At 43.0% G+C, this 24,302-nt stretch overlaps 1 protein-coding gene across 1 annotated transcript in view; it reads left to right on the top strand.

Annotated features, from left to right (window-relative positions):
• TPH2 (tryptophan hydroxylase 2) overlaps positions 1-24,302 on the top strand; it is an 89,276-nt gene that overhangs the window by 17,497 nt on the left and 47,477 nt on the right. The window contains exons 6-7 of the mRNA XM_019748931.3: positions 12,984-13,180; positions 17,048-17,183. Of these exons, the coding sequence (XP_019604490.2) occupies positions 12,984-13,180; positions 17,048-17,183 (333 nt within the window). The remainder of the gene's footprint in view (positions 1-12,983; positions 13,181-17,047; positions 17,184-24,302) is intronic.

The raw sequence follows: 24,302 nt of genomic DNA on the forward strand, positions 1-24,302 counted from the left end.
CGTACACTGTGTGAGGGGACTACACATGGGCATGAATACCAGGAGGTGGGGACTGTCTTGGAGATGGGCTACACAGGGTACATTTAACCTGTGTTCTATATTATTTCTTCAAGACCCCACCCTCTCACTGCCCAACCACAATGGGTGCTCAGGCATTACCTGTGGAACTGACCTACAGAACGCTGAGGTGACGTGGTATAGCAGGACATGTGGCAGAAGGCACAGGCGTTGGAGGGGGCAGAACTGGGCTTGAATTCCTGCTCCATGCACCGGCTCTGTAGTCCTGCGTGCTGACCTAGCCTCTCTGAGCCTCAGTGCCCTCATCTTAAAATGGGCACAGTATCTACCTTGTATGACTGGCAGGATTAGCAAAGATTACAGGGCCCAGAGGTGACGGGTCCCACTGGTGTTGAATCTGTGAGAGTGTGATTGTTATCATCACATGTTAGGTAGCTAATGGTTCCCCGATTCCATATCATCGTTTGTTAAGTTCACTTCATGACTAAAGGGCTTTAAGGAGTGAATGACTTAGGGAATTTCAGGCTCCATGGTGGGCTGTGTTAAAGGAGCTTTTCAAAAAAGTGTGTGTGTGCGCGTGCGTGCGTGCGTACCTTTCAGTTGCATATAACTCATGCATACAGCTCGCTTCTTCCATCTGAAAAAGTGACGCTCTCCAAGGCTTTCCCAGGTCAGTAAGTCTCAGTTAAGGTTAGAGGGTACAGGTTGGGGCTGGGTTGTGTTGGCCTCATCCCTGAATGGCTGATGGTGGTAGAAATGTTTACCATAAGTGGACCTCTCAGCTGGGTTATTTGGGTACTTTTAGCTTCCTTTGTTAAATTCTGGCCACGTGCTGGACACCATGTTAAATACATTACTTATGTTCTCTCATTTACCCTCACAATACACCTTTGAGATAGCTGCCATTACTGTACTCATTTTAAAGACGAGGGAACTGAGGTTCAGAGACGTTAAGAAACTTACTAACGGTGACACAGCTGATCCTGTCATCTGCATAAACATGTTATTAATGCTTTAGTTTCTCTGAGACTGAGAAATAAATTGAAGAGTAGAACAAAAGCAAATATTTGTAGTCTAGGTTGATTTCCCAGATGACCAGAATAGTTTCTGAATAAGGTCACTTTCAGAGGTTTCAAATGTGCCTCTCTTATAGAATCTAAATGTCTTTGTTTCCTTTGCTTATGAAGCCACATCTTTTCTTTCTTTTTCTTGGTTTGTTTGGAAATGGCTGTCGCACTTCCACTTGCCATAGGTGTTTTTATACACAAGTTGAAAACAACAGTGACAGAACTAAGTGACTTGGAATTTTTAAAAGTCATTCTCTTTATAGAATTCTTAGCATATTTGAAATGCATAGTTCTTGTATGTGTTTAATACACTTAATACTTCGTGAAGCCGGGACTCAAACCGGCCCTGTCTGACCTCAAGGCTACGCGTTGTCCTTGCAGGGTGCTGGGGACTTCTGCCTGGCCATGGCCTGGCAGCATCGCGTCCTAGCCCTGTGTCGCGGTTGTGGTCTCCTCTCTCAGGCTCTGAGCTCTTCTCCCCAGCTGGAAGCCTGACCCTTGTCGGATATGTAATGGATGGAAATAAACACAGCTGGGCTGAGGCTTGAAAAAACCATTGGCAGGGACTTGTCTCTCTCTGTCTCTCTCTGGCTTTTTCTAGTTGCTAATCTATTTATTTCTTGATTTTTTGATTTACAAAATTGTACCCTTTGTGATTCATTTGCTGTGAGGGTAGGTACACAGCTAAACAGAGACTCTAAAACAAAACAGTCCCAAATGGAGACTAGCATATTTGAAAAACGCAATCACCAGCCCAGCAGTTTGGGTGAGCTTGGGAATATTCTGCTTAGCTCCATCAGAAAGAGAGAGAGAGAGAGAGAATTCTCTCATTTATCATGGAGTGGTGATGGTTCTAACCTCCTTGCCCCATCAAAGCAGAGAAGGGCATTTCTTTGCCACTCTCCTTCCCCTTCCCACAGCCCCAAATACCACATGTTGTTAAAATGAAGCCCTCTGGGACTGAGACTCAGTGATATGCTGTGCATTTTAAGATGTTGAATAGATACACACCTATGGAATGGATGTACCTTGTAATAAACATATTGGGCTTCCAAACCAGCATCTCACTTTTCAGGAGGTCTTCTCAGTTTCATCTTTTGCTAGATGACTTCGTAGGAGTCAGCCATCGGTTTACAAAGAAAAGGAAGGAGATGGATGATCAGAGACAAAGGTAGGCTCCCTTGAGTTTGACAGATACTGGGTAGAGCCGTTTGCTGCTCTTCCTCTTACCTCCCGATGCCCGTGTTAAACAAAAAAACGTTCATGGCAGAAAGCTATTCTGAAAGAGAGGGTTTGTTGACCCGTATGCTAGCCAGAAAAAGACCAAGTCCTGGGGCATGAAATCTAAACCACCAGCAGCGGGGTTAGACAGAGCAGACAACATGTCCACTGTCCCAGAGGCAACAGGTGCTTTTATACATTGTATTTTGGGGAAGAAAGATGTAAATTGTTTTGAAAAGAATTTGCCTTGGTTACGGGTAAGGGGGGCAGGAAAAGGTGATGTGGAGCAGTTCTAGGGTAGGTGCACAGTCTGCACAGAAGGAACATGTACTCCTTTTGATGGTTACAGGCAACAGTACTGACCATTCATGCAGATGGAGCATGCAGTGGCATCTGCTGGTCGGCTAATAGACTCTTGGAAGTTGAGGCAGAGCTCCAACCGCCATTCAGGCATGTGAGCAGTCTTTGGTTGGTTGGCGCACAGCTATTAACTGGTTAACTGTTCTTGTCTCTTTCTGTCACTCTCTGGCCCACTGCAATTTAATGTAGGACATCCCACAATTTTTTTCTTGTCACCAGTACTGTGCATATTGGGGTTTCCCTACTCCCAGGTAGCTGTGATGATTTAGCTTTTGTTTGAGCTGGAGGATTACCAATGCTGAGTTTTTCCTAGGAGGCATTTGCAATTATTGCAATGTGCAGAAAAATAACTGGGGTGGCTCCACCTCTCCACCTTTCCAGAAATTTCCATTGACCTTAGCATTTCTCATTTCATGCGAGAAGAGGCATGATTTATGGATCCTGCTTGGTTTCAGAATGTAGCTTAAAGGAATACATTACTAACAGGAGTCGTCAGTGCTATATTACTTACTTTTAGATAGGCGAATCTTAATTGGAAACAAAACAAATAGAAGGTGGAAGAAGAATGAACGGGAAAAGTTCTGCTTTCTTAACAGGGAAACAAACCTTAACTGTGGGGGTTGGAAGTTTTTATTCTTAATGACATTTTCCTCATCAGTTTCATTGGCAGATCATCACCTTGACGAATTGTGGGCTCTATTGTGATATGGGACCAAGCTTTAATTTTTTATCTTCTCTGCCTTTTTGAGAAGTCACCTTAGAAGGCCAATATGTTTTCTTCCCGACTGAGCTAATTTTATCCTATTTCATTATCCTCCATTGATTTGCTTTCCCAGGTTTTGAATGAAACTGAGATATATGTGGCTGTTTGGGTACTTTGTGACTCCTGTGTAAACACCAGTTGTTGATGTTTTAATTTCTCTGAAATGGAGCGGTAAATTGAAAAGTAGAACAAAAGCAAATATTTGTAATACTGGGGTCATTTCCCAGATGACTAGAATAGCTTCTGAGGAAGGTCGCATTAGGGGTTTCTAAGAGTGCCTTTCTTACAGAATCTAAATAACTTTCTCTTCCTAAGAGGCCACACCCTTTCTTTCTGTTTTAAAAAATCTGCACAGCAACTTCCATTTGGTATACACCAAAGGTGGTATACACAAGTTGCAAACAAGAACACCAGAATGAAAATGACTCGGGCTTTTAAAAAGTTATTCTTCTCCATATTGAATTCTCAGCATATAGGAAACTCCCAGTTCTCGTGAGTATTTAAAAGATATCGAGCTTTAGGGCAGCAGCATTTTCATGCCAAATATTTCTTCCTACCTGATGTTTTCAGCTCAATGGCTGAAAGGAAGGGAGCCTGGGAGTTGCAAAGAAAAACAAAAGGGAAAATTGATTTGGAAAATGTTTCTCCTTCTCATTTTTTTGGGCTTGGTGGGTTTTTCAGATGTGTAGGAATGCCTCAGTAGGATGTTGTCTGATGATAGCGTGGCCCTCACAGTTATGGAAAACATCAACACAGTGTGGCCCAGTATTACTGACGAGGCCAGAAGTTGCACCGAATACCAACGTGTTTCCCAGGGAACGCGGTATGAGTATTTTTACTTTAAAATGATTTCCACGAACATGAAGGATTAAAATTACTTGTACAAATCCTGTCCAAGAGATGAATGGATGTATACAAAAGAGTGCTGTTTTGTCATCTTCAGACCTACTTCTGGCCCTGCAGAGAAGTGATGCAATTTTATTCATTTGTATACACCTGGAGAAAGGAAAGCGACTAGTTTGAATACCTATTAGGTATTAGGCACTGGCACAGGTGCTTTACAGATGACATGTCATTTAATCTTCTCAGTGTTGTGTGGTTGTCTTATTTCCCTCAGTTTCAAACGAGGGAAATTAGTTTCAAATGAGGGAAAGAGGCCAAACTCAGCGCAGGATACATACTAGGTACTCAGTACCTTGCAGTGAAGTGCATTGGTTAAGAGTGGGATCTCTGGAGCCAGCCTTCTTAAATCAGTCCTAGCTATGCTACTTACTAGCTGATTGATCTTGGACAGGTTACTGGGTCTCTAAGCCTCAGTTTCCTTAGCCATAAAACGGGGACACTAGCAGTCATTTAATCACCCTATAAAGTGAGCATCATATGACATAGTCCATGTCACGTACTATTATATATTGTTGTTACACTTAAATGGGTGAATAAAAGAATGGATGCTATTATTAGGGCCGTGAACTGTAGGGTAACTGCATTTCCTCCTCCACTGCTGAAAGAGGTGGGGCCCAGTATTTACCAACACTCAGTCCCTGTTGGTCAAGATACAAGATGTACGGGATTGAAAGTGCAGCTCTCGGAGACTAATCTGGGTCTCTTCCTCCCCGTGGCCTGAGATTGTTGACTGCTGTTGAATTTTAGCTCTTTTTTGGATTGCTTTCTTTGAGTTCCACTTCCTTGTGTATGTTGAGCATGCACATATATCGATGGATATTAGACCCATTGTTGCTGTTGATATTTAATTTCATGGTAGTTTTGGCAGAAGGAAATCACTTCTCTGGAATGTGAAGATGGCTGTCTACAAGGTGAGAGAATGGTGGGAAGCTCTATCCTGAGGCACAGGACAAATACAAACAAATAATTTCCAGGAGTTAAATCTCCTGTCTCCCTGGGTACAGTAGTGTATTTTCATTATGTCTCTAATAAAGGCAGCACCGAGATTAGCAATAGGAACAAAACAAACTCACGCTTTTGCTTGCTACCATCTGAAAGTTCCTTAGGGCTCATAGACTTATTTACAAAAATTCATGCGCACAAAACTCATTTGCAAAATCAAATAAAATATGTGATCACAAATGCTGTTTACCTGACTGGCCTAGGGGACTAGCTGAAAATGAATTTATGCCTTGACGTTTATTCTATGGTGTAGCTTAGCAGACTCAGGTTGCCCAATCTGCTCAGCAAATGAACCCTCATCAAGACACTTGATGTCAGACAACTTGAATGATTTGAAATCTTGGTATAGCTCATGTGGTGGTGACGTCGTCGTAGTGGTCTGTGAGTTTCCTTTTTGAAAAATAGCATTCAATCGTCGTGCCTTACGGCTTTGAAAATATCTTTGAAGGTTCATTCATGAAGATGTCCAGCCAAGGAAACAGGACTGTGTTTACTTAAGTTTGGCTTTCATGTCCCTTTGGATGTATATATGCTGCTTTCTTTCCTGGTAAAAATTTTGTCTACAAGTATTATAGGGGATGATGCCAAGGAAACCTGAGGTGAGAAAATTTAAAAAAATGAAACCTTTACATGTAAAGTAAGTAGTACATAGGGGTAATTGAAGCGACCAGAAAACTTGTTAAAATCTCAAAGTGTTTGGAGTTGCTTTTTCCATAAAAATTAAAATATACTGAGGCAGGGAGGAGATAAGACAATACGTACCTGTCAGATTTTCTGATTCACAGCTATAATTTTTCTCAACCTCTAAATGTGTGGCTTGTTTTAGTCTGATTACTTATTCAACAAATATTATTTACTGAATACCTGTGTATTCCAGGCTCCGCTCTGGGTGGCAGAGAGATAAAAATGAACAAAGCAAACAAAAATCCCTGCCTTCGAGAAGTGTATATTATAAAGGGGGGATAGATTAGCAGAGTAATGTTTTTGGAAATTTTACTTCTTGTTTTTTTCTCCTGGATATTACTGCTAGTATTTTATCATACAGTTATTGTCTTTTACTGTCTGGATTCTGAAGTGTAATTTTATCAAATGTGGGAGCCTTACAATTTCCCCATGGACTCATGGAAATAAGTAGAAAAAATGGCATTTGATTTCTGGTGTGACTATAATGGAATCCATCCACTCCACTTAGAATTTTTCTTTTTCCTGGTTTGTGGCACATTTTTTCCAGTCTTAGGGACATAAGCCATCTTCCTGTTGAACACTCACTGACTACGTAGCTCCACTCAGGACATGTCTGGCTGTAAGTGGTACTATTTCATGAAGGTACCAACCAGTATAGTACTAGGTGACTTTACGGCGAGTCGTAAGTACTGATCGAAATTTCTGCGCCCTGTTGTGTCACCTCAGTTATAAGATGTGTAACAAATGCTTGGTAACAACTAATAGTAAATTTTGTGAATGATGAATGTTTTTTTCTAAAAAATTACATTAGATCAAAATCAAGACCATTCTATAATAATAGTAGAATAATGTCAGTCTCACTCTTCTATATTCTTACGTACTTTCTTGACGGGAAGGAGAGAGGATGAATTATCGATAACTCCCTGGGAGCAATGCAGAATTCAGGGTATGCTCATAGAGGAGTGTAGCACATACATGTCATAAGTCAAAAAAGAACAAAGATAGAGACCTCTTGCCTTCATGATCCCATAATCTTTCTCCAAAGGCTCCATCCAAACCCTTAGAGGAGCTGCTAATTGCTATTGTGTTGCAAGGTTGATGGAATTTTACATCCACTTCTCATTTCCCTTCTGCAACTCCCAGGTGGAAGTGTCAATAAAGTGAGAACCAGCTCAGGTGGGGAAAGAGACAAAAGACGAGGCAGAGATGAACGGGACAGTCTATTCCAGGCAGATAAATAGCTCTTGAATAAGTGAGGCATCTCTTGCCCTGAGGAACATGTAATGAAATAACACAGAAAATGAGTTCGTGTCTAACTATTTCTATCACACTCACCAGTCCCCTTAACCAATTCTCTGTTAACCTTCTGCTCTGCTTAGTCCTTGCCACTGAGGAAATCCAGCTTTCAAAGAACACAGTCTACATTGTATTTCAGCCGGTCTTGCCGTTTTGATGTAAATACTATCAACTGCAGTCTGTCACCTCTTCCTCCACTAAATAAGTGAATTGCTACCAGACACTAGAGTTCCTCTAAAGGTAACACAAGCAGAGAAACTGCATCTCACATTTAGGAATTCCGGCCGCAAGGACTCCAGGAGGCGGCCAAGATATACCACCATGATCAAATATTTTCCAATTCCCCAAATTGAAAAGAATATATATATATATATAAGAAAATACCTTGCTGTTGGGCCTGCTGGAGGAAAGATCAAATAGTTAAATAAAACGAAAGCATTGTTGCTTATTCCTCTGGCTATAGAAAGAACTCCCACCATTTCAGCCTCAGTGGGGTACATGTCTCCGGATTTCAGTGTCAAAACTGTATTTGTTAAACAACTTTGTTCTAACAAGCTCAGGACTTACATAGAATAACTGTATCGGTACCTACCCCCAATTAGGTTTGTCTATGCACTTTCCACTCTTTCCTCTCTGCAGGGATGAGGCAGGTGTTTTAGAATCATCCCCCTGCCTCTGAGAAGAATGGAATTTAAACGTACACGCAGAGAGATGCCTCCTACAACCTTCAGTATTTTCAAAAAAAGTTCTTAGTCATCCCTGAGTAACATAGGGCACCAGGAGATTTTTCCATTGTCAAGCCTAAATCCCCACGGTGACCATTTTAGTCGTTTTCCTGGTATGTCTCCACTGAACACTGATTTCCTATCGTATTTATAAAGTCTTAGCATTCTTTGGCAAGAGGGCAGAAACCGCAGTGAATGGAAACTACTGAAAGTGACATCTGTTTTTCTCCAGTGAATTAGGAATCTGTGAATAATAATTTTGGTGGTTGTTGAGAATTCCGGATCGCAACTAATTCCATATAAATGGAGGAGCTCCCTAGAGGTCTCGTGATGTTTACGTGTAATTAGTTTAGTGAGAAGTCTCATCTTGTTGGGGTTTATACCTATGTAAAATGGTTTTATTTTTCCCACTCACTCTTCTCAACTGTCTTGTGTTGGGTCCTATGTTCCTGCTGGGAGCTAGTTCCTTAGCAACGTCTAATTTCCTGTCATTTTCAATTATTAGTATAGTCTCATTTGTATTAGTATAGTCTCATTACAGTATTTAAGATATAGTCTAGTTCATTTAAAAAAAGATGAATCTCAAACTTGATTCGAAGTGTATCCTCTCTCCCCCTCAGGTATTTGTGGTGTGTGTGCACTGGTGGGTATGCACGCTCTAGTAATGAGACACTTTTTCTTCCCTCTTCTAGAACCTAGTTTCTCTGGAGTTGGTGCTGAGAGGAGGGAGAGAAGAGGCTGAGGGCTTTTTATTGGACTGTTAGATAGTCAAAGGTGGGCGGGCCTCAAACCAGAGAGGTTCTTTCCGATGAGGTGGTCTCTGTTGAAATGGTTTCTGCATAGTGTTCTGTGTATTTTTCTTGGAGCAGGAGCATTGCCTTCACCCCCACCCCTGCAGAGATGCACCCTGCCTCCCTTTGGTTTTATTAGTCATCATACCACCAACCCCTTGTCCAGGTTGGGCACGCCATGGCTTGGGTCCCCCTCACGCACCTGTGCTTCAATGCCTCTACACCAGGTGTGATAGGAGCCACTGGAACATTCTTGTGCCTCCTGAGAACTGAGCAGAACTGGAGAGGTGAATCTTCCCCATCTTCCTCCCAGGCAGATAGTGTGGAGTCCCATGGAATTCTCTACATTTCACTGGGCATCAGACTCCACATTCACGCGAACCTCAAATTTCAAAGGGCACATGGCAAGGGTCCCCTCTTCTTCCTCACAGCGTGTCCTACTCCTAGGCTTCCAGATCCTCTCCCAGGACTGTGTCTCTCTCTCAATCTTCCTCTCTGCTGACAGCACCAGGGAGCGTCTGTGCGTCTGCTGCTCAGCAAGGGTCCAGTTGGGAAACAAGATGCCAGATCCCACTTCTTGTGGGCATCTGCAGTCCTTATAAATAAGTCTCCTGGCACAGCCTGCCCTCTTCACTTAGGGATGGCGAAAGAACCTGCCCTTTCCGCGAACCCGGGCCTCCCCACAACACTGTGCATCTCTTGTTTCCTGTTAGACTGGGGGTGGGGGCTGGGTGGGAAGGGTGACACGAGAGGACTTTGCTGGTAGTAGGGCCATTTCTGCTGCCTCTTAACGTGACCTGCAGGGAGATGGCTGGCTTCAACTGCTGGTGGGTTTTTCTAGAATATGGAGTACTTAAATGTGGAGTACTTAAATTGAGAAGAGAGTTTTAGGATGCTGAAATATGACACCTGTAATGTACATATTATAACATGTAGTCATAGAGAGATGCATAACGATATATGGATGTATATCCCGAGCCCTAAAAAGATCAGGACACCCCTCTGTCATCCTTCTCATGTCTACTTCACAAGAAACCCACCAACCCATAGCAAATACGAAGGAGTACAATGCATTCTGATTTTTCCCATGACTATGATTTTTATTTTTCCAAATGTCAAATTTCAAAGTTTTAAAAAAAATACATGGTTGCCCCTGCATTCCTGTTCCCCAAGCACATGTTTATTCTGTTGAGGAACCCAGAACCATCCCAGTCTTACTGAGAAGGATAAATGAGTAAATTAATATGTAAGTATCTACAAAAGTATGTGACCTGCAAATACATGGTAGCATCATGTTTACATCTGATTGTATATGAGATCTTCTTTGTATGAATGACTACACACGCCTATAAACCTTATTTTAGTTTGGTATGTGAAAATAGGTTAGTGTCTGAAATACATTTTTTATTTCATTGGTATATACTAATCAACTAAGACTATAGCCAGTCTTGAACCTGGCACCATCATTTTAGGCAAATGGCTTAATCTCTCTGAGCCTCAATTTCCTCATCTGTAAAATGGGGATAATAATAGTGTCTACCTTATGGAGTTGTGCAAATCAAATGGGTTAAATCGTATAAAAACAACCTTAGAAAAGTGTTTGCCACCATAGTAAGCTCTCCAAGATGAGCTATTATTATATACCTGTGTTAACTACAAAAAAAATGGGTAGTTACTCATTTTTTCTGTATTTGAAAATTTAAAATAGAAATTAAATGGCTAGAACTAGCCTTGACTTTGTGATGAAGCTGATTTTTAAGCATTTACGTTAAAGAATTATGGGGGTAGGGTGGGGGTGGGGATGGTGGTGTGTGGCTGGGTTAGAGTGGTGTGAGAAATCCCTTGATATGACTGGAGGCAGACTTACCAGTGATTGAGCAAGGTAAGAATCCTGTACTGCCCCGGCCATTAACTCAAAGAGCAGGTCAGTTAGACAAGTGGAAACAAATGAGAATATACACTACCACCCATATTCTCAAGATTGTGACACTGGGAATTCATGACTAAGAACCAGATCTGAGTATCGCTTTCTTTCCACCCTGACTCACACTTGTTTTCTTTCTGCTGCTTCCTGTTGACTACATTCAGCTCCCTTTTGAAATGCTGCATGTTTGCAGATTGATATTGAAGGGAAAAGTTTGACCTAACGATTCTTTTCAAATGGCTGCTCAATATTTCACTTATTGTTTCAGCCTCATCGCTTGTCTACCTTCCGACTGGGCACAGCCCTTATTAGCTTTATTGGCTTACCTGACTCATATCGATTGCGTTGAATTTTCTGGAACTGGAGGTGGACCGTTTATATATTTATTTTTTTATGTCCTTTCTATTTTTGTCTTTCCATTTCAAGCTTTCATTCTAAATTCATCACAGATGCTAAGTGTTCACAGCCTTGATCTTCTGAGCAACTATATGTCAGGTTGTAGTTTTTTATTTTATTTGTTATCAACAGCCACATTTAAACAATGCTAACCTTGTTCTAATTTGGTTTGTATAAACCCTAGTCTTGGTACTGAGAGAAAGCAAATGTTAATTTCTGGTTCTTTCTTGCATGTGTGTTATTCCCCCATCCCTCATGGACTGCAGTTGATTAAAAAATAATAATTTGGGGCAGTGGGAACCACATTTGGATCTGAACTTTAAAAAGAAAGCATTTTGGCACCACCACTGAGGTACATGGAGGGTTGGGGGCGGGAAATCTGTTTGCTATCCTACTGTTGCTCTCATCCTCCTTCCTGGTTTTACTACCTCAGGGGGCGCTCTGGAATGGCCTCAGCTTGTGGAACGTGCACTGCTGTTGCAGCAACCCTGAGTGACAGTCTCTGTACTTGGGCTCCCGTGATGGCTGTGGCTACAGGCTGGGTTACTTAGATTGCCAGGGCAAAATTCCTAGTTGTATGTGTATGTATTTGGACTTCCATATGTTGTGTGTGGAGACTTTCTGACGAGTGACCAGGGTAGGCAAAGGGGAGTGCTGCATGTGGCTGTTGAACGTGTCATGAGATGCCTTCTCAAACCCAACTTTCACTTTCCAAATAGGTATTTTATTCCGAGGCTAAATTCAGATTCTGGGTCCCTTAAGCAATAGTTTGCAAAAGCACATGTCTTTGTTCCCTTTGTCCACTGGTCCCAGGGTACCTCAGGAGTTGTGCTCCCTGCTCGTGGCTGCTGCGTGCTTTCAGAACAGTGTTTGTTTTCTCACCTTTCTTTCTGTGTGGAAACTTGCAGATGGTACCTGGCCAGCAAGGCTCAGCTTACGTGTGTCTCCTCCAGGAATCTCTCCCTGATCGCTCCAGCCCAGGGCCACCTCTCAATAGTCTAAACCAGGCGTCAGCACACTACTGCTCATGCACCAAACCCCGCCCACTGTTTGGTTTTGTAAAGAAAGTTTTATTAGAACATAAGCTATGTTCATTTGTTTCTATATTGTCTATGGCTGCCTCCAAGATACAATGTCAGAAGTGAGCAGTCGTCACAGAGACTATATGGCACACAAACCTGCAATATTTACTTCCTGGCCCTTTACAGAAAGGGTTTGCTGACCCCTCTCCTAAACAGAGAGGATTTAATGTGTGCACCTCTCAGCATGATGTGTAATAAATGCTCCTATTTTGCAGTTTGCCAAGCTCTCAGTTTTGCATTTAACGTAGTCTTTTAGTATTTCCCAGACATTTTGTTCACTGAACAAAGAGTCTCCAAATTACAGATTGGGGTGAATGCCCCACAAGGGACAAAGAGAACCCCACAGATGATTTTATTTTCATGAGACAATATCTGTTTATTACTGTTATCAGGTGATTGCAGAGCAGGCTCTCAGAACATAGCTTTTTACCTGAACTGGTTCTTTCCAACCCAGAACTCTTACTTGTTACTGATCTCAGTGTAAGAATATAAATCTTATGAAATTTCCATAAGGATGTGTGACAATGTAGCTTAATCAAATTGTTTATAGGGAAGTCCAAACACAGACACACAACTTTAGAAGGTTAGCACTTAACTTTAAATAATACTTAATGGGATTTTTTTAGACACTCAGTGGTCCCATTTTATAAAAATCTGACCTGTAATACGTATGAAGGTGAGACTATACTTAACTCAGCGACCCAGAGCTAGATTCTGAGCTAGACACTCTTTTGTCTTCTCTCCTGCCTAGTGGTCAGCCTATCCCCAGAGTGGAGTACACGGCGGAAGAAACTAAAACTTGGGGTGTTGTGTTCCGGGAGCTCTCCAAACTCTATCCCACTCATGCTTGCCGGGAGTATTTGAAAAACTTCCCTCTGCTGACTAAATACTGTGGCTACCGGGAGGACAACGTGCCTCAACTTGAAGACGTCTCCATGTTTCTGAAAGGTAAGGCTTCACACAGCCTGTCTTCCTGGCCAATGTCCTCGTGTGCCTTCCAAGGACACATGTGGCCGCAGTGTCCCTTGTTCCAAAAAGGAAAAACTCCTTTTGATTTAAAAAGAAGAGCATTGAACCAACAGTTACCTGGGGCCCCCTTCGGGAGGCAGGGACTTTGGGCAGGGGGATGGAGCAGCTGTTCACACATTACCATAAACTTCGCGACTTAAAACAACACAAATGTATTTGCTTGTAGTTCTGGAGATCAGAAGTCTACAATCAAGGCCTTGGCAGGGCTGCGTTTCTTCTGAAGGATCATGCTTCCTCGTCTTTTTCAGTTTCTAGAGATCTACCTGCGCTCCTTGGCTCATGGCCCCTTCCTTACATCACTCTAAACTGTTGCTTCCGTCATCATAGCTCCTTCTCTGAGTCTGACCCTCCTGCTTCCCTCTTATAAGAACCCTGATAATTACATCAGCCCCACCTGAATAATCCAGGAGCATCTCCCCATCTCCAGATCCTTAACTTAATCACATCTGTAAAGTCCATTTTCCCACATAAGGGAACCTATTCACAGGTTTGGGGGATTAGGACATGGCCATCTTTTGAGGGCCATTTATTCAACTAAGGATTAGAAGCATTGCCACTTCTAGCATTGTGACCCACTGTGAACTTGTCCTTTACTTCCCAGTCTAATGCCATCACCCAAATCGAGGTCCCCATCATTTTACAAGCTTGACATCTGTGTCTTTCCCCCCTTTCCTCTCCTCTCCATTGCTTCCGGATAAAGGTCTGTCCGTAAAGCATTCCTTCCTTTCTGGCATGTCTGCTCAGAAGCTATCAGCGGCTCTCCTTTGTTTTTATTGGGGTTAGTAAACTTTCTTTTTCTGTAAAAGGCCAGATAGTAAATATTTTAGGCTTTGTTGGCCAAGAGGCAAAATTGAGACTGTTATGCAGGCACTTATATAACCATTTAAGTGACTACTACAGAATGTAAGAACTATTCTTAGCTCACAGGGCGTACAAAGATTCGTGGCAAGCTGGATCGTAGTTTGCTGATTTCTGATTTGTACTATCAAGTTCTGAACTGCTCAGCTTCAACTCAAGGCCCTGACCCAGCTTTGCACATTTGTCTCGTGCTAGGACTACACTGCACCACCCCCTGTTCTTGCTGTGGGATCTTCATACTTTTGCTTAGACACTGCCCCACATTAGAAAAGGCATATTTTTCTCTACCTATTCAATTTCTACCCATTCTTCAAGACTCAGAGCAAGTCCTGCTTTCTCTATGAATCCTGATCATAACATCCATCATGATCTCTCCCACTCTGCTTTCATTCTAGATCATGTGTGTATCAGGAGCGAGACAGGCGTGGTCTGATAACTATTGCACTGAGAACCACACCTAGCACGATGAGAGGGCCCCGTGGGTAAACATCGTCCACGATATTTGTTTCTGAGGGGAAGGGGTGGAGAACCACTGATAAGTGTCACTTCGTCTGCCCCTATTTACACAATGCCTTCTGCTGTTGCTCAACTAGATTGCATTTTCCTGAATGGCCCTGCCTTTGACACGTCCCTCTTCTTTTCCCACAGAGTTATGTGCATATTATATATTTACCATGGGCTTGGTTGCTCATATATGGCGGTTGCTTTCTACTTCATTGTTTCTCAAACTCCAGTAATTAGAATATCATCTCATAATGTTTGCCATATCTGTCTCTGAACTTAACACTTTTAGGAGAGGTGGTATGGTATAGCATGCATTTTGGATGCCCTGGGATTTAGTCCTCACTCCGCGAGTTCATAGCTGTGTGACTTTAGATGAGTTACCTTAACCTCTCTCTGCCTCAGTTTCTTCCCCACAAATGAAGATAACAATTTTATCTACCTCACAATGGGTTGGGAGGGTAAACTAATCGATATACTTTATAGCCCTAATGTTATTGCTTGGCACACATTAAGTATAGCAGAGTCTTGGTTGTTATTATTATTATTATTATTGTTTTATTGTTGTTTTTCACAACGCTTGGTGAACTGGAATGTATCATTCATTGGCGTATAGCAAGCACAATGTCAGAATATGTGTTTTTATTTCTTTTAATTGAATCACTTTAAAAATACCTAATTTATTTAAAAAGGAAACTTTTAAAGCAATGGTATCCACAAATTGAGAGTTCTTGATGTGATAGATGCATATTTAAAAAACTTTATATAAAAATAAAATATATAACTATTAAAATAAAGACTATTCCTCTGTGTACCACTGCTCATGTCCCACATGTGGGATACACTGGTTTAATTGACATAAAATAGAAAAAGAGGAACACACACTTATCTTTTTGATATCCGGTGGGGAACAATCCAAAGTGAAAGCTTTGGAATGAACATAATACTGTTAGAATTATGGGTCTGAGGAGGCGGAGAACAGGGTTATTTCCTTGTAGACGCCAGAAACTCCAGAGGGACTTGTTTTATAAGCTTAATTGGTTTTTGTCTTTAAAAACCATTTATGACCATTCCGAGGTGCTATCCTAATGAGCTGAGGCTTTCAGGATGAGCCTCTATAATGCTGATATGTGAAAGAAGAATAGTCCTCCAGCCGTAAATTCCTGGGCCTTCCTGGGGAGGAAGCAGTAGGAAGCCCTTAAACTGAGAACGTGGATGGTCCACAGCCTAACTGAGTTAGCAGTGTAGAACGATTTTATAGATTTTGTGATGCGCTGCTTATTTTGTTCCCTCTTACCATAAACCAACGAATCATATAGAGCTTTACTGTACCGCTTCAAATTTCAGTAACTGATGTGATTGCTTTCATAATATCACAGAAAACAACAATATAGAATGAAGGAATTAGATGGTATTGACAGTAGAAAGCTGGAGTGTGGATTGATTCCACAATGCTAGTGAAGGGAGTGAGTTAGCTGTGAGTTACCTGACCACACACACGAAGAATGCATCCCTACCTAGGTGTGTGTTTTAGAAAGACACCAAGTAATGGCGTGGTAAGCATTGCTTTAGATTGTAATCTCCTGTGTATTTGAGCTTTCTTATTTTAATTTGGCTTCTGAATTTAAATCCTTAAATACTTTTTTCATCTTTCTTTCCATTTTAATGAATGTGTTGTCCTCCTGGAAACCGTCATTCGACAGTGTATTTTAGTAAGTAGAAGGTATGACGCCATAGCTGTTAACAGTACAGTTGACCCTTGAACAATGCAGAGGCTCCCTGTGCAGTGAAAATCCGCATATAACTTGACTCTGCAGTGGGCCCTTCCCATCCCCAGATACAACCAACCGCAGAGAGAACACAGTATTTTCCATTCAGGTTGGGAAAACGTGGTTGGGAATGTGACCATACTTGTCTTGATCCTCAGTTGCTTGAATCTGCAGATGTGAAACCTGTGGACAGGAAAGGCAGACTGTCCTTATGGAAACAAATCTACACACAAGTGGACCTGGGCACTTCAAACCCACGTTATCAAGGGTCAACTATATATGTCATTTAATTGTCAAGAGTTTTAGGACCTTGATTACTTTGTTTCTAGAATATCCTTATAAATAATACCGTGTTTCCCCCAAAATAAGGCCTACCTGAATATAAGCCCCAGTTAAAATTGTCAGCCAGACGGACGCATTCAGTACGTTATGACGATGTTCCAGAAGAAGATGACATGACTGTATTTGAATAAATGTAGATTGTTGTATATGAAAAAATAAGACATCCCCTGAACATATGCCCTAATGTGTGTTTTGGAGCAAAACTTAATATAAGACCCGGTCTCATTTTCAGGGAAACATGGTAGGAAGCCCTGTGTGGGCCCTCAAGTCCTGTCAGGGTAATATTTGTTGTTGGCTCTTTCTGTTGCCTCCTTAGAACGATCTGGCTTCACGGTGAGGCCGGTGGCTGGATATCTGAGTCCACGAGACTTTCTGGCAGGACTGGCCTACAGAGTGTTCCACTGTACTCAGTACATCCGGCATGGCTCGGACCCCCTCTACACCCCGGAACCGTGAGTACCCACCCTGGAAGCCGTGGCTGGATGGAGACTACCTCACTGTGGAGTGGTGGTCACTGCTCAGTTTATTTGAAAGTGATGGAGGCCCTCTTTTCCTCTTGAGTAATTGCATCCTTCTAGCTGGTGAGGTGCTCAGCCCTCACCTGGGGAAAGAAGGGCTCACTGCCAGATCAGACTGCTCAGCTGGGGACACGGGGGCCTCTGACAGTCTCGCTTGCCTCTCTAAATTTATGCCAGCACTGAACCTTCCACTTTGGTCAGGCTTTTGATGACGTTGCTCCTTAAGCCATGTGTAATTTTCATAAAAGCCATGATCCATATAGACCGTTAGGATAATGTTACATTGAAGATGGAATTCTCATAATAAAGATAATTCCCACTGGCCAGATGCTGCTCTCATCAACTCATTTAATCCCCACGGTAACCCTGTGGTAAAGGTACCATTAGGATCTCTGTTTTTACTGATGAGGCGATGAAGGCAAAGTAACCATTGACACACAGCCAGGACACACGTACCTCTCCCATGCGGAGGCTCTTCACATGTTAAGGAGGTTACACATGCGGTACCGATCCCTGCTTCTTCCGGCCTTTCATCATCCCCAAATTCAGAACTCTGTGCTCTGCTCTCCCTGATGTCTTAGTTTCTTGAACATTCCTGCAGCCCTACCCACCACCTCTAGATGTATATGGGGTTTGTGATTCTGCTTGGGCTCTGTCAGCTTTCCTTCAGAGATTCCAGCTTTGGGACTTCTTCCCTTTCTTTCTTGGACAATGGGTGGTCTAAGAGTGCAGGGAGAAGCCAAGTGGTGATGCTGAATGCTCGCTCAGGGGTGGGCTCGGAGCAGAGGGTAAGTTGGAAACCCGCACATGGTAATGTTTTGGCCTCATGACACCTCGCATTGTACAGTCTCTCAGGGTGAAATGCCCCGGGCTCTTTTCCTGAACTTCCTGAACTTTCCACTGCCTTCAAGGTGGATGCAAGTTCCATCTCCTCTGGGAAACACTTGCCGCCCTGTGCGTAATCTGTCCTTCCTCAGGCAATCTGTCATTTACTCTCCTTATTATCCATCTGTTATATGTATGCAACTATATATATGTTTTAACATTTTAATCTTCCCTGAAATCATAAACTACTTGAGAGTAGTGCTCTGAAATATAATTCTTTGTGTGCTTTGGAAAAACAAAACAAAACCCCAAACACTTATTGGGAGACTGCTGTGTTCTTGGATTGTCCAGGAACAAGACAAAGTCTCTGCCCCGCTGGAAGAATGAGGTGGGGGTTTGGGGGAGACAATAGCCAGCATATAAACAGATAGATAAGTAATATGGCATCGAGCACAAGTGCTGTTATGTGCTAAAAGTGCTGTGAAGACAAATAACGTAGGGGGAGGAAATGAAGAGTGATGGGTGCTCCTTTTTTGAATTGAGTCATTAGGGCAACCTCTTGGGAGGTGACATTTGAGCAGAGTTCAGAATGTGATTATATCTGGGAGGAACATTCGGGGTGGAGAGAACAGAGCAGAAGCTCCCTGAAGCTGGGAGCAATCTCTAGGTCTTTACCCCCTTGGACTCCATTCAAATGAGTGCCTAGCTCCGATCTAATTTGTCACCCACTTGTAACATTGTGATTTATAATAAGAAACACATATTTGGTCGTTGTCCCCATTTCCAGAAGGAAGCTTTTAAAACCTTTGAAATGTCATTGGTGACAGAAGAAATGTAGTCTTTTGTTATATTGATGAGGTGACTTTTGGAAAGCCTCCAGGTCATCTAACAGTGTAAGCTGGCTGTCAGGGGAACCAACCCTGTGATTGGAGGGTTGGAACTTTCAGTCTCACCCTATAGGCCTCTGGGGAAGGAAGAGGGGTTGTAAGGGAGTTCAATCAATTGCCAATGGCCAATTATTCAATCAATCAGGCCTATGTAATGAAGCTTCCATAAAAACCCAAAAGGATGGGGTTCAGAGAGCTGGGAAGCTATCCGCCCTATCCTACATACCTTGCCCTATGTATCTCTTCCAACTGGATGTTAATCTGTGTCCTTTTTCATATCCTTTTATAATAAACCAGTAATCCAGTAAGTAAAATGCTTCTCTGAATTCTGTGAGCTGCTGTAGCAAATTAATCAAACCTGAGGAGGGGGTCCAGGAAACTTCTGGTTGATAGCCAGTCAATCAGAAGCTCAGGTAGCAACCTGGGCTTACGACTGACTGGTGTCTGAAACCCAAGGCAGGAGTTGTTGTAACCTTGAAACTATAGTAGGCTGCTCGGAAGCACAGATGACAAACCTGGACTTGTAACTGGGGTTTGAAGTGGGTGGGGGAACTCAGTCTTATAGCACTGAGCCCTTAACCTGTGGAATCTGGTGCTATCTCTGGGTAGAATTGAGTTAAATTGTAGGACCCCTAGGTGGTGTCACAGAGAATTTCTCCTTGTTGGTGGGAAAACTACCCCCCACCCACACACTGAAATTGGGTCCAGGAACCCAAAAGACCACAGTTCTTCAGGCCACTAGGGTTATTAGGTTGCTTATGATGATGTTTTACTTGAATAATCTTGTGATTAATGGTCTGCCATTGTCTTCACTGGGGAGCAGAGAGCGCTTGGAGATTCAAGTAGTTAAGTGGGCAGAGATTGGAGCTGAGCCTACGAAGCCCCATCCCCCCCCAGGTGGGCATGGAGCTCACTGACCAGGTGGGTCCCTGCAGAATCACTGCATTGTTTTTTAAGCTCCTGTCAGCTTCCCTGAAAGTGTTTGTAGGATAAACAAAGGTTACTTATAGGGCTCAAGACATTTGGAAAAGAAATGCTTCTTAGAGTGGAGTGAGGGCTCAAAGGAAAGTTGTCAGCGTTAGAAAGGAAAGGCAATCTCTAAATCTAGCCCAGAGGGTTTACAAATGGCCCTGTTTACAAATAGCAAGCACTTTGTTAGTTCCCTTTGAATAACTGGCCCTCCTGAGACCTGTGATAGCATGCCAATAGGTATGCAGAGAGAGAGGGCAAAGAAATGAGATTTTAGCCACAGTAGTCTATAAAATTTTGGGATAATGTGTTACATTTTTACCAATGTACTTTCAGCCAATTCATTCAGCAAACATTTATGTGCAATGCTAGCAGGAAGGTGCAGTGGATTCAAAGATGAATAAAATATAGCAGCTTTTTTTTTTTTTAAGCAGCTCACATTCTGGCAGGGGAGATAGAAACATAAATAATTATGAAAGAGTGTGGTTAGGGCTACACTGGGGCTATATACAAAGTTTCAGAGAAGCACAGAGGAGGAAGCAATCCTGAAAGGCTTTTCAGAGAAGGTATAAACTGAGTGGGGGGGTCTCAAAGTGGGGGACATGTAGGAATTTCTTTTTAGGACAAGGGAGGATGTGGAGGGAAGGGAAAACTTTGAAGTCAAGGAAACAGCAAATGCAAAGTTGCGGAGGCACACAAGTGGCATAAATGAGCAAGGCTTGTTACACCCAAATGGCCAATGCATTGGTTACATATTAGGTGATGAAATGTTTCTTTAAGTCCTCAGTGTAAATGGCTCTTTGCCACGCTAGGTGCTTTGGGCTTAATTCTGTAGTCAGTAAAGAGCTATCCAAGCTTCTTAGGCATGGTCGGATCATTTTGTTTAAGAAAGATGATGGGGGATGAAATAGCTGGAAAACCAGACAGGAAACTCACATTCCAGTGAAGGTATATCGTTTATAAGGCGTCGAATTAGGAAAACTCAGTGAGACAGGACAAGAGGGAGCTTTTGGGAAAAACAATGAGATGGAGTTAACACTATTTGGTGACTCTGATGACGGTGAGGAGAGGGGCGGGTCCCTAAGGTAACGCTAAGATGTTTTGATTGGGAAGCTGAATGTGTAGTTATTTTTAATTATGATTGAACAGATTGGTGGAGTATCTGGCTTGGAGGGAGGAGGGAGAGAAGAGGACGATTTGGGTTGGGGGGCATGTTGTCTTTGAGGTGCCAACGGGTGGGACCTCCAGATGGAGAAGCCCTTGTATTTGGAAATAAGGATGGAAAATCAGAAGTGAATTTAAAGCTCCCACTATAGATTTGAGTGTTTTCTTCTTCCTTGTCTCCTATGAGGACTCAGACAAGAGGACGCTAATTCAGAGGATGGAAACTTGGGATTCACTAACTCGGGGCTGTTTTTACAGGCTCTTTTCTTATTGGTGGGTTTTATGCCATTCTTTGAAAAAAATCATTCCTGTTCTTTTATGACACGTAACACATGTACATGATTCAGAATTCAAAGCCATGGAAGGGTGTACTGTGAACAGGGACTTCCTTTCCCTCTGGCTCCCTCCCCACCCTCTTCGTTTTCCCCAGAGGCGACCACTGCTACCAGTTTCCACTGAATCCTTCTCGAAACACGCTATGCCGACAACGTTTTCAGTAAAGATCCCTTTAATCCTTGTGTGTTGCAAAGCCCCAAGTCCTTTCCCAGCCACATAGTTTGAATCTATGAGACCCTATACTCCAGTGCTGCTTCCTGCCCAAGCCCTTTCACAGGCATTGTCTTTGTAACGAAATCCCATTTCCTCAATTGAAAACCAAGAGGGCAGATTCTCTAGTTTGTGAAGTTGAACTTGGCTACTGTGTTTGTACTCAGCTTCCAAATAACTGCCTTCGATCGCTGAACTGTTGCAGTGGAGGCAGTGCTAATGAGACCAACGTGATCCCTGAAGATAGATGCAGGTAGAAATGAGAGTGAAAGCAGCAAAAAGACATAACCTGAAAAAAAGAATTATATTTTCCTTTTCAGGCTGGGCAGAACGTATTTTGATATCACAGCTTTCAACACACATTGGGTTTTAAACACATCTTTGGCTTGCTTTTTGCATTTTGCATTTTAAAGATTCTGGGTTCTCTAAACCTGGCCAGATAATGGGACTTGGGTTTAAAAAGTGATGGGAGATTGGATTGGTTCCCTGGGGAAAGTTTTCTGGCCTGGAGGATGCTAGAGAAAGTCTTGCAGAATCGGTGACTCCTGGTTTCCTTGGTGGGACGAGTTGCTGTTCCACGTGCTTTTACCTGGGTTGAAAGGTGCTGATGTTGCCAGAAGGAAGGAGATATTCTTGCCGTTTCTCCCTTTGAGTAGCGCCGGAGGCAGTGCATAGCTGCATGCTTTGATCAGCTGTGATTGCCAGCAACCTTGTCACTAATTGAGTATTGAAGTTTGCAAACGATTTCCTTTAAAAAAAAATTGGTTGGGTTAAATTCAAGGTTATCCCAATAATAGCATCCGTCTCACTCAGTGGAATGAAACGGAAAGAAGCAGCATTCCAAGTTGCGTGGGTGTGTGAGCATCACCCAGCCTGTGGCTAGTGGCAGAACACAAATTTGAGATGCCCCATAATCTCCTGGTGTTTCTCTGGGCTGTCCATCGTGGGCTGTGCCACATTGCATCTCCTGGCCACCACATCGTCTTTTAGGCCACCATTTCTCCACCTTGGCACTATTGGTATTTTGGGAGCTGTCCTGTGCATTGGAGAATGTTTAGCAGCATCGCTGACCTCTACCCACTAGATGTCAAGAGCACCCTTCCATTCCTGTCAGATGTATAACCAAAGATGTCTCTGGATATTGCCAAATGTCCTTTTGTGTGTGTGTATGTGTGTGGGTGTGTGTGGGGGAGGCACAGCATTGCTCTTGGTGAGAAGCACTGTTCTAGAAGAAGAAATTTGACTGGCCTTGTTAACACTGCTGCTCCATCTGCCAATTATTATGTTCCTGTTTCTTAGAAGCAATCTGTAGACTCTGTTTCCTTTCTAAAACACAAAACTGAGAATCACATTCCCTTGTTTAGCTTCTCTTGGTTCCCTGTTACATACAGGGAAGAAGTTTGATCTCATCAAACCTTACCTGCTTCTCTTTCTGCCCCCTCTACAACCTTATGTTCCAGCAACACTGGACCTTTCACCATCCCCATGAACCAGGTTCGTGACTCCATCTTTTTGCACAGGTGGTTCATTCTGCTTGGAATGAGTCCAGTAAAATCCTTTACTTCTCTAGGATTAAAGTTCAGTCACAGCCTTCTCTGTGAAGACTTTTCTAGGCATAGTTAGCTGTTCCTGTAGCACTTTGTCTTACTTCTGGGTTAGCACTTACGATACTGCGTGGTAATTATTTGTTCATGTGTCAGTTCTCCTTCAGAAGCCTGTAATTATCACTAGACCAGTTGGGAAAGGCAGTGCAGGAAGAAGATCCAGACTGAGGTTGGAGTGGGTCCCCAAACCTGGCGTATAAAGTGAAAACCGAGTCCAAAGTGGGTTGAAGCCTTGAGCAGCACCGCCACACTGTCCCATGGTGGTGGTGGGGGGGTGTTGTCCATGTCGGAAGTGAGAGGGTCCTCTTCCTCTACAGAGGAGAGTGGATCAGAGAGGTAGGAACACGTCTGAATTTGTCTCTAGAAGCTTCTAGCTGGAGTGCGTGGTGATTCAGTTTAGGAAAGTCTTGGGCATCCTGGAAAGAGAGGTGAGTTGGAGGGAGGCATCTTTCCCTCAGTCCCTGGTCGGGTTTGGCCTGTCTGGTCTCTGGCATCAAGCTTCTGGTTTTCAGAGGGTGCTTTAGATTTCCGATGTTGTGTTGACCCCACTCCTCCTAGCTCTGCTTTAGTTCCTTTGGCTTGTCTTCCCATGACGCTTCCTTCTAGGGTTCTGTGGTCTCCCGTCTTCGTAGTTCCTACAGACTTGTGTTTTGTACAAGGTGGGTGTGGAATACTTGCTTGCTGAGCATGCATGCCCACATGGGCTGGGGTGTACTGTTTGCCATCACATCTGTAGTCCTGCTGCCTGGTGGTCTCTTAGAAATGCAGGCCTATTTAATAAGAAACACAGTTTAATGGAACCATATTCTTCTGGGGCCAACTTTCATGTATTCCCTCAGAAGCTGTAGGGACTTGACTGAGATCTCAGAAATAAAGCAGGTAGGGCAAGAGACCCTATTTTCTAAGGCATTACTCTTAGTTACATAGGACCATCCAGTCTTGTTCTCTTCAGTGTAGGCCAAATCCACCCTGTTCTAGATTTCTGGTTGGAGACCACAGGTGGCAGATGTCTCATGATGCTGTGCCGAGTACCCTTTGGAACATAAAACATTGCCCAG

The sequence above is a fragment of the Rhinolophus sinicus genome, chromosome 1, assembly GCF_057876585.1.
Source record: "Rhinolophus sinicus isolate RSI-liver-muscle chromosome 1, RSI-T2T, whole genome shotgun sequence".
In the NCBI taxonomy this organism is placed as follows: Eukaryota; Metazoa; Chordata; class Mammalia; order Chiroptera; family Rhinolophidae; genus Rhinolophus; species Rhinolophus sinicus.